The following is a 10,178-nucleotide window of genomic DNA, read 5'->3' on the forward strand; positions in this document are numbered from 1 at the left end:
CCCCCCCGCAAAAAAACTAATCAAGTCCACATATAGTCTGTATTCAATTTCAAGTCTTTCGCTGCTTTTGTGATATGTATTTGAATGTCCGGCAGGTTTCGAATCCCTTAGCAATGCGCCCTCACCTTTTTACAGTCTATTTATTTCTTCATTTTTACGGGATGAGAACTTCCTGCTTTGACGGTGGCACAAGCCTCTTCTGTGTGTGTGCGTGCGCATGCGCAGGTGCGCGCATTCCAACGGACGATTCAAGCGCAGGGGATCACATCACACGCGCAGACGTCAATGACTTCATTGTGTGTCACTGCGATTAACATCTTGAACTTTTTTTTTTTTTAACGCCAATGCTAACATTACAGTGATTCGGATGCTGCATGAAAGAAATGTTATTATAAACTCGAAACATTCACGTGTGATTTTTTAATTTTTTTTTTGCGTATCAAACATGATTGCGACCGCATGTGAATTTCAGGATGGTGTTGTGTCAACCTTGGTGGCAATAAAAGTTGGAAAAGCAACCTGAATGATTCCTGAAGAGCTGTTGCAAGGCTACGTACTGTAAAGTGGGTCTGACCGATGTGAAATTTGTCACGGGAGGGAAAACATGTAAACATGCCGGTCCCTGCGTTTTACAATTTTTTTTTTTAAAGAATAAATACTATTTACATTTTAGTACAGGGCAGCAGATCAAGAAGATATGCACCTTTAACATGCTACAGAAAATTTTGATAATTTTAGTTCCCCTTTTAAGATTTGTCAATATATTTTTTCCGCCGTGGTCAGGTACTCGTATGAAAGAGAATAGCTCAGATGCTAACCCACAGCAGGCTTACAAAATGAATAGAGAAGGTTTTTAAATCTGTCCTTATGGTCAGGTATTTTTTTGGACAAGAGAATGTCTCAAATGCTAGCATGGTATGCTAACATTTAGCAAGATGACAAACTGAGTCGAGAAAGCGAATCGGAGATTGACAAGTATTTTCCATTGTGCTACGTCGCCAACGGGTGACATCTTAGAATCAATTACAATGACGACTGTGCACATTGACGCAGTGTGATCATGTTTCATCGTGACCGGTTCTGCCTTGACAAAGAACACCCTGCACACTGACATCTGATTGACAATCCGAGCGCTTATTGTTTTCGCATTAGCGTCTTATTGTGGCTGCATTTTACATGTCTGAAAATGTATTTGCGAGAAGCAAAGTCATGGAAATGATTAGAAAGAGCTTTCAGCGTGATGCAATCCAGATGTGCCAGCGCAATTACAAACATGAGAATTAGGGTTTTTATTGTCATTGCGCGCTGTCAAACAAAATTGCGTGTAAAATTAATCGAAGCCTTGAGATCTTCAAAAGGGCTGAAATGCTCTCCATTCTCCGTGGTTCTTGTCGTCACTTCATCAGAACTTTATTTGATATTCTAATGTAAAACCACATTATTATTACTATTATTATTATTAGGATAATTTATGATGACTAGAAACGATTTCTCGCTTGTGCCTCCGCAGCCGTTTCCTGCCGCTGAAGAAAAAAACTGAAGTTTGCGCACGGCTGACCTTCTCGATGAGTTGGTGGAACTGCTGCGTGACTTGCCAGCACGGATCGTCTGGCACCGCCGACGTGCTCTGAAGGTCCCACCCTTTCAGGCACGACACGCTGCTCCTGGAGAACGTCTCCTTCAGCTGCACGGCGTCAAGATGAAGAAGACGAGGAGATGAGTAAGTTCATGACTCGCCTATCTGCCAAATGCCAATTCATTTCCGACATCCTATCCATGCCAGTGACGTATAGTGACATTGGGACACCGCGACAAGCCCGAGTGTCCCGCCTGTTGACATTGAGACAACCGAATTTGGAAACACGTGTTTGTGCTTGACAAAACAGGCCCGCATTTCACAGCCGCTTTATTTTGGAAGATCGTCACCATCAATACTTTTTGTGCTCATTTGTTTGATGGTGTGCCGTGAGATTGTTCGATGATAAAAAGATGAAATGTTACCATCGTAGTAATAATAATAATAATAATAAGAAGAAGAAGACTACGTTAGCTGTGGCGAATTAAAGATTGGGAAAGACAGTCGAGCTGAGGATTGCGCTGCTCATGAGTATCCATTACTCTGCACTTCGCATGCCTCACTGATTCAACTTGACTTTGTTGGACGTGATCCAGAAGGCACATGCACGCGCACATGCACGGTTATAAAAAAAATAAAAAAATAACTTCCTGATTGCTCGCAGGAGTTCAAAAACGACAACTCGAAGTTCTTCTGGGGCGATTGACATCTTTCAAAACAACAGAGGTGGCAACAGAAAGCAAAAACACTGATAAGTTGTGTTCAAATAAAACCAATGAAAGGAGAAGAACTGCTTGCGCTAAAGTAAATTTTTTTAATGGTGTTTCTTACATCTGCAAAGGTTGAAAAAAAGTTGCGAATCTATTTTGACAAAACACGGAGTAGCACGTAAAGGGATCGGTTTTCGAGTGTATACAGAGTGAGAGGAAAAACGTACTTGCAGGCTTGCTTCTTAACTCACTAACTAAATAGCTAACTCACGCGCTCATTTACTTTTGCATAATTACTCACTAATTTTCTCACGCTCACTCACTTCTTGACTACTTGCTCGTTTACTTTTATACTTACTTATAGTTGTTTACTTAGTCGCCCACTCACGTACTTACTCGCTTATTTACTCACTCATTTACGCGTTTACTGGCGTACTTATTTACTTATCTACTTAAGTACTTACTAGCTCACTCACTTATTTACTTATTTATTTACTCATTTACTTACGTATTCATTTACTGACGTACACACTTTAGTTATACTCCTTTGCTCACTTACGCGTTTACTTATTTATTCATTTGCTTACATCATTTGGTTATTAGTTATTTACGTCCTCACCCACTCACCTACTTACACACTCCCTCCCTCGCTCACTCACTTATTTACTTCGCATTTACTCATTTGTTGACTCATTTAGCCGACTTAATTACTCGCGCACGTCCTTAGTTATCGACCCACTCGCGTGTTTACTTACTCGTTGACTTATTGACGTCCTCACGACTTACTTTATTGACTTCCGCGCAATGTTATTGACTTGGCACGCACCTACTCGCTCGCTCGCTCGTCTCCCCGGTGTGCGCGCGGCGCGCTGGTGCGACTTACGGCGTTGAGCGAGGTGCTGAAGTGCAACACGGTGACGGCGACGAGGACGGTCTGCAGCAGGACGGCCAGCAGCAGCACGACTCCGAACTGCGGAGCGGAGCCCGTCATGGCGACAGAGCGCCGCCCGGTACGCGGCCACAGGCAGCCCCACAGACTTCCAGCACGCGAGCACAAACAATGGCCGGGGAGGAGTGACGAAGTGGAGGAGGAGAAAGTTTGACGAGGAGGAGGAGGAGGGAAGGTGGGGGGACGGGACGGAACGGGACGGGACGGGGGAGGCTCCGCAGCTGCAGCCGAACCTCCTCAACCCTCCCCGCCGCCGAGGAGGAGCGCCGGCCGGGGGGTTCCTCCGCGTTGCTGCCTTTGTGTGCTACACAAATCTTTTTAGTGTTGTCAGATGGGAAATTACACTTTGATGCTAGCATGTAACGTGACGATGTCATGAGATAACTCGACGCTCCAATATGATGTTGCGAAGTCGCGCAACAATGTTGCGCGGCAATGTGATGCGACGGTGAACGCGGCGTTACACACTGATGCGCCGCAACGATGTGAAAGATGAAACACGTGCGACCGTGCTACGAAGTAATGCCGTGATGTCACGTAACGTAATTATAGAATGCATTCGTGTAACAAAATGACGTGACGCAATGACATCCCGCAGCATCGTAATACGGCAACACGATAATCAAGCGCAACGACCTAACAATGATGTAACACAATGACGCAGGACAACGATGTAATGCAACAACCTCCCGTTACGTCGTAACGCTACGTCGTAACGCTACGTCGTAACGCTACGTCGTAACGCTACGTCGTAACGCTACGTCGTAACGCTACGTCGTAACGCGATCTCACACAAAGATGCCATGCAATGATGTCACATTGTGATGTTAGATGACATCTTTGTGACGTTTTTCACCCTGTTGCTAATCAGCCTTTACCTCAGGTGATCTCCTTAAGAAAATTAAAAATCAATATGAACGGCTGAGCAGCTAGCAAGATCACATCCACACGGAGCCACCCAGCGGCGAGAGAATTGGATCGAAATGGGAAAACATTTCAAAGCTTCTGAAGGTCAAAGCGACCGCGTGGTGTTCATATCAAGTGTCAGGCTGCTAATTTGCAAAGAGGGAATAGCAAACGGATGCAGACGGGTCACTTTGGCGTTGACACGCGAACACGTCGACACGCTATAAGGAGCAGCGAAGGAAAAAGTGCCGTTTGGATGTTGACTGACTGCATAAAGTCGCTCAGGGGCACAAGTACAAATAATATAAAACAAAAGGAAAGGAAAGAAGAAAAGGCAGTCAAGTCCAAAGTACACATGTTGCTTTCACTGCCTGCTGTTAGCATGTTGCTTTCATTATTAGCCCGCTGTGCCGACACACTTGAGATAGACTATAAACACACGCACACAAAGAATCACAAGGCTAACATGTTAGCTTTGAGGCTAAGTCCCCCCCTTTTCTTTCCTCTGCGTGTAACCGCTTCCTGTGTGCCGTCCGGGGACAAAGTCTCACAAAAGAGATGCAGGAAAGACAGTGAAAGTCAGACATTTACAAGTGGACAGTTTTTCTCTTCACCCCCCCCTAACCCCCCCATCCTGGTGTAACTCATTTCAACTCCCACTGCGCCCGCGTGTGTGTCCACTTTACAACTTTATAGCGTCTGCGTCAGAACGGGAAGATCCCCGCCGGCCCGCCGACCCCTGTGATCACCACCCCGCCGTCGGCGGCGTCCTGTTGCATGTTGGAAACTCCGCCGCCTATAAATGGATGCCGCTGGTAGGCTGGCGGCCACATGAGGAACATGAACATCTGGCCTCAATCTGGAATCGTACGCCTCGCAGGCCCGTGGGAGACACTCGACGCTGGAGTTACACTCCAGTGCTACGCCTAAGAGGCCTGCTGGGGGCAAGTGTGTTTGTGTGTGTGTGCGTGTGCACGCAGAGGTCATGGTAGTCCATGACAGCATCCTCCCTTAATGCTGACTCACCAGAAAATGTCTGGACTGACTTTTATGTCCTTTTTAATAAGGTGGTTAAAAAGTCACGTGTGCCCAATTTTCTACCCAACAATTTCTCGCAAACACACGCACACACACACACACAAGCGCGCGCATGTCAGTCAAAGAAGCTAAAACGACTCGTGACCAAGATGGGTTATTACAACTACGTGATGAATAGAAAGAGAAAGACATCATTTCAGAGTTGACACACATGAGCGTTCAAACAAATGAATAAATAAATAAAATGGAAGCCAACAACTTCATTAGGTCTTTGATGCAGCGAGCTGACGTGTTTACTGGCTGAAGTTGGCTCTGGGTTCGCTACAAAAACAAAAGAAAGAATCCAAATGCGGACATCATCTGATAAATTTTCCTTTCCTGTCGACGCGCCAAAGTCGACGCCCTGCGGACAATTTCATTCTCTCTCTCTCTCTCTCTCTCTCTCTCTCTCTCTCTCTCTCTCTCTCTCTCTCTCTCTCTCTCTCTCACACACACACACACACACACGATGGGGTTGGCCATATGGGCACGCCAGAAAGCTGACAGCTGACCAATCACAACGTAACAAACTTTTGGGGACTTTCCAAACATTTTTTTTTCTTGCCTGTGCTTGCTTTTCTCAACTTTTTTTTTTTTTTTGCTCTCGAAGAGACAAAACTTTTATTCCGCGTGTGTTTAATTTCAATTGAGGAATGCGGAGTAAAGTTCACAGGCAGACATGAGTGAATGATTGAAGGTTCTGATTCGACAACATCCACCAAATTGAAAATGAGCGCGCGTGCGGCTCGCGTGAATTCCGTGACTTTGTGTGGAGTGAGGTCACGTGTTCGCAACGAAGCTTGATTACGTCACACCTTCACGCGTCGTCACTTGGATGAAGAAAAAAAATGAAGACGAAAATAATTCTCAAAAAGAATACGGACATATTTTTTTCAACAATCTTTGGAGAATCACCCCCCCCCCAAAAAAAAAAACGTTTACAATATTCTTTTTCATATACTTTGAGAACGAAGATATTTTCAAGAAGGTGTTTCCATTTGTCTTAGTTTTCCGTACCAGCCACAAACAGAGGTATGGAAGCAGCGGAGCAGAGCCCCACTCATTACCCTCCCTCAGCCTTCCAGGTGCCCGATGCCCTCCCCCCATGCCCTTCCCCCCCACTCCACACCCACGCATTGGGCCTGTCAGGAAGAGTGAACAATGTGCCCCTCAGCGGCGGTGATAACATTCTCCCTGGAGAATTCCTCCCAGCCGCAGCTTTCCTTTCACATTCTGGCTGCTTATTTTTATGGCGCCTGTGTTTTTCTTCAACCTCATCATCTGGTCCCAGATTAATGAGGAGGTGTGGGAGGGAACACGCAGACCCCCCCCCCTCCCCCCATCCCCTCAACACACACACACACACCGCCCCTCACCCTCCATGTGTGGCAGACATGTTTGTTTTCAACAGTTGAATCGTAGCTGGATGTCTTGTTGCTCTTTTGCTCGTCTGCAGGTTTGGAACAAGCTCCAACAGGGCCCTCGGGGGACGGTGCATTCTAGGGGCCCCAACCGCCCACCCCTCACCTCCAACTCCCCCGCCATCACATTCTTGTATGACACCAACCGGACGTAATTCAGAGTAAGGAAGTGTCAAGTGTAAATCAAATGGGAAGGTATCCAAAAAGGAAAAAAAAAGTGACTCTATCACGAACCACCTGGAAGGCCATTAAATGTCCATCACAATGTCCACAATGTGAATAATGATGTTTGAATACACATATTTAAAATGGCGTTTTAGTCATCAAGACAATTTTATGGTTTTGTTTTATAAAACTTTGGCCAGGATGAACATTTTCCTCAGCTTTTGAGTGTTTACTACTCTTTATTGGCTTCCTTTCCGATCTGACATCATAAAATCGAATCTTATCTCCTTATGCGAGCCAAGTGTTTTCTTTTATTTTTAAAGTGATATTTTCTCTCGGGTAGGTTGATTTGAACGCTCCACGGCCACCTAGTTTAAGTTATAATATAATATTAATATTAAACTCATGAGCGCCGTCTCTGTGACGTCAGAGGGCGCATCCAATAGGAGCGGGGCCGGCGGAGTGATTTTGAGACCAACCAGCCGGTAAAGTTTCGGCACGATTTTGTGGGTAAACTGGTGACGAACCGCTCTCAAATATGGGCAAGCGTACGCCGGCGTGCAGCCGTCCGTCCCCCGCAGTCTTCCGCGGTGAACACCAAGTATAGCAAGTGCACCGTGAACCGTCCTTGACCGGCTGCGCACACACGTGTGGTAATTTGTGCTCGGTGACAGCATGAAAAGTCCTTTTTTTTTTTTTTTTACAAGTGGCCGTGACGCCATGCCTCCGTCCTCTGCGCTATAGTTAGCGGCCAAACCGCAGCGCATATGAAGCAACAAGCCTCAAGCTAAAAAAAACAAATCAATAATACTCCACAACACCGCAGCATCGTCTTCACACGACGAGGAACACATGTGTCCCTCGTTACTGGTAATGTGTCGCACACATGGTGCTTGGGGGCCTCCAGCTCAGACCAGACGACGATGGCACGAGAGGGCGGAACTCAAGCGGCCGGAAGTCCGTCGTGTGCCGGTGACTTGGCAGGTGAGCTTTGTCGGGCGTCTTGTCAGCGCCGACTTGAACAAGGCGTGAGAACGTTTTCCCTCGCAACTCTCAAAGTCGCCGAGGATGCCAAATAACAAACAAACCAAAACAACAGTGACAGAACAGGCATGAGAAGAGCCAACCAAGATTAGGCCTCAAAGGCGAAAGAGATTTTTTTTCAAATTGGGAATTCCTCCCACCTCCTCGCCCACCACCCAAAAGAATCTGGCATTGCTCACATTGTCTTTCGAGAATTCATTTGAACTGTGTTTTATTTTTTTGGGGGGGGGGGGCTTTTTTTAAATAGACTGAGAATTCATACAATTTTTTTTTTTTTTACTTATTCAATGCCAGCCCAGTGAAAATTAATCTTTTGTAGCCGTCAATGGCGGTTCACAGTTGACTGTTTTGTGGGAGAGATTTGTCTTTAGTTTCAAGAAAAATGCATTGTTTGGATGTCTTCAATGAAAGACTTGGCCCCTGGCAACCACTTCAGGGTGTCTCCTCCTTTGAGAATAAGGCCAATTTGTTTTCTTCAGAAGTCATCTTCAGTAGGCTTCAAGTCCCAAAGTGACCACATCGCAAAGAGTCTCAGCAGTGTTGTCCTATGTTGTGTACTTTGTTAAAACAATCGCCAGGCTTTTCACAAAAAAGCAGCGGCGCGGAATGAACATTCAGAATAATTTATTTCGTGGCGCTGTCACATTTAGCGCGTCTGTGAGAAACAAAGTAGAAGTCGCCGCAAGCTTTGATTCGGAAAAGTTTGAATGGAAAGAAGTCTGACACTTCAAAGGCCATTGGTTGTCTTCTTCTGGTTCTTGCCGTTCTCGTCGCCGCATGTGCCGACGGTGGGAGAGCGCTCGGGGCCGCGCCATCAAGCATCAGCGCGTCCCAAAAGCCGCCAGGCTTGAGATCCAAGCCGCACTGGGGTGGCCGCTTTCCAAGTGACATGCGAGGACGGCGGATGACGAGCAGCTGCAGCTGCGCCATTGCAGGCCGCCCGACCTCGGAGGCCGCCGGGCCGGTAGTTCAAGCAAACAGACAACGCGGCAAAGAAGCTGGAAGTCGCAACTCGTCAGTCACAATGACGCTCACACCTGCGCCGGATGACGCTCACAGTTCTCAAAATCGCTGACAAATGGAACCCACATTTGAAAAGTACATCAAGACGAAATGGACACATGGAATGAAATCATCTAATTCAGGGGTAGGGAACTCGGGTGTTTCCTACCCTTGATCGAAATGATTGGGCAACATGGCGAGTTAGCGGTTCGCACATCTGTGTCACAATTCACAGGTTCGCGGTTTGAATCTCAGCCATCGACCAAAAACGAAAACATGTGAGCTTGATTGAAGAGGAGCAAAATGATCGAGAGGGCTGGAAGGGAAAGCGTGTCTAAATCAGGGGTGTCCAAGTCCGGTCCTCGAGGGCCTGGATATTTTAGACGTCTCTCTACTCCAACACGCTGATTGAAATGATCAGGATCGTTCTCGGGCTTCTGCAAAGCTTGAGCTGATCATTTGAATCACGTGACATCAAAAACAGACTTGGGCACCCCTGGTCTCGATGTGCCCTGATCTCAAGTTTTGACCGCTCCATTGCGCTACTCTACTCACTTCAACTTAGTTCCTCGCCACCAAGCTACCACAAGATGGCAGCAAAGCAGCACATAGGTGTGTTTCCCGACAAATAGCGGTGGACATGTTTAAAAATAATGTTTTAAAAATCTGCGATGAGGTGAATTTGCAGCCAGCGATTGGCTGGCGACCAGTCAAGGGCGTCCAGAACAAGACGGCGCCGGCGGGAATATTGCTGCCTGTGACTGTTGAGCCACATTTTCCTGACAATGCAAAAGAGCCAGAAAACATTCCCGGCTGTCAAAAAGATACCTCAGTCACATTTTCAGCGCGATGACATCATTCAAGTCTCTAAAGTGTCACACGGAGGCGCCGTGTTCATATTGCACAATCCCGAGAACATCCACAGCTGTGACACACCTTCGCTTCAACCCGCGCGTGCGTTTGTCAGCTTTTTCAAGTGTCTGTATGCAGATGCGTCCGTTGTGTGTTTGGGCGTTTTTTTACATGTGCGAGTGTGGGTGTGTGTCTTTTTAAGGGTGTGTATGCATACATACATAGTGTATTTTTGTGCGTGTGTCTGGGACTTATGTTTATGCTTTGTGTGTGTGTGTGTGTGTGTGTGTGTGTGTGTGTGTGTGTGTGTGTGTGTGAGAGCGCGCAAGCCCACTCCCATGCTCATTGTTTGGTCTGAACTTTTCCAAATAAAAGGCCAAAAGTGGGAATGAAAAGCAGGAAGCTTCCAGTGATCAAATCAAACCATAAAAAGCGTCAACCTCTTCTTTAGCCCCCCCCCCCCCCACCCCCACACA

General features: G+C 46.6%; 1 protein-coding gene and 1 long non-coding RNA gene across 3 annotated transcripts in view; one reads left to right on the top strand and one right to left on the bottom strand.

The window, feature by feature from the left end:
* The window catches only part of tnfsf10 (TNF superfamily member 10), a 7,537-nt gene extending 4,160 nt beyond the window's left edge, over positions 1 to 3,377 (bottom strand). For both annotated transcript variants that reach the window (XM_019874763.1, XM_019874752.1), the window contains exons 1-2: positions 3,170 to 3,377; positions 1,559 to 1,684 (exon numbers count right to left, since the gene is read on the bottom strand). In XM_019874763.1, the coding sequence (XP_019730322.1) occupies positions 1,559 to 1,684; positions 3,170 to 3,277 (234 nt within the window). In that variant the 5' untranslated portion in view covers positions 3,278 to 3,377. The remainder of the gene's footprint in view (positions 1 to 1,558; positions 1,685 to 3,169) is intronic.
* LOC109518852 (uncharacterized) lies at positions 1,632 to 5,360 on the top strand. The gene is made up of 2 exons (XR_002168835.1): positions 1,632 to 1,720; positions 4,838 to 5,360. It is a non-coding gene; the product is annotated as an uncharacterized LOC109518852 (long non-coding RNA).
* Positions 5,361 to 10,178: the final 4,818 nt, after the last annotated feature.

Source organism: Hippocampus comes, unplaced genomic scaffold (assembly GCF_001891065.2).
Source record: "Hippocampus comes isolate QL1 unplaced genomic scaffold, H_comes_QL1_v1.1 scaffold25, whole genome shotgun sequence".
Taxonomy (NCBI): Eukaryota; Metazoa; Chordata; class Actinopteri; order Syngnathiformes; family Syngnathidae; genus Hippocampus; species Hippocampus comes.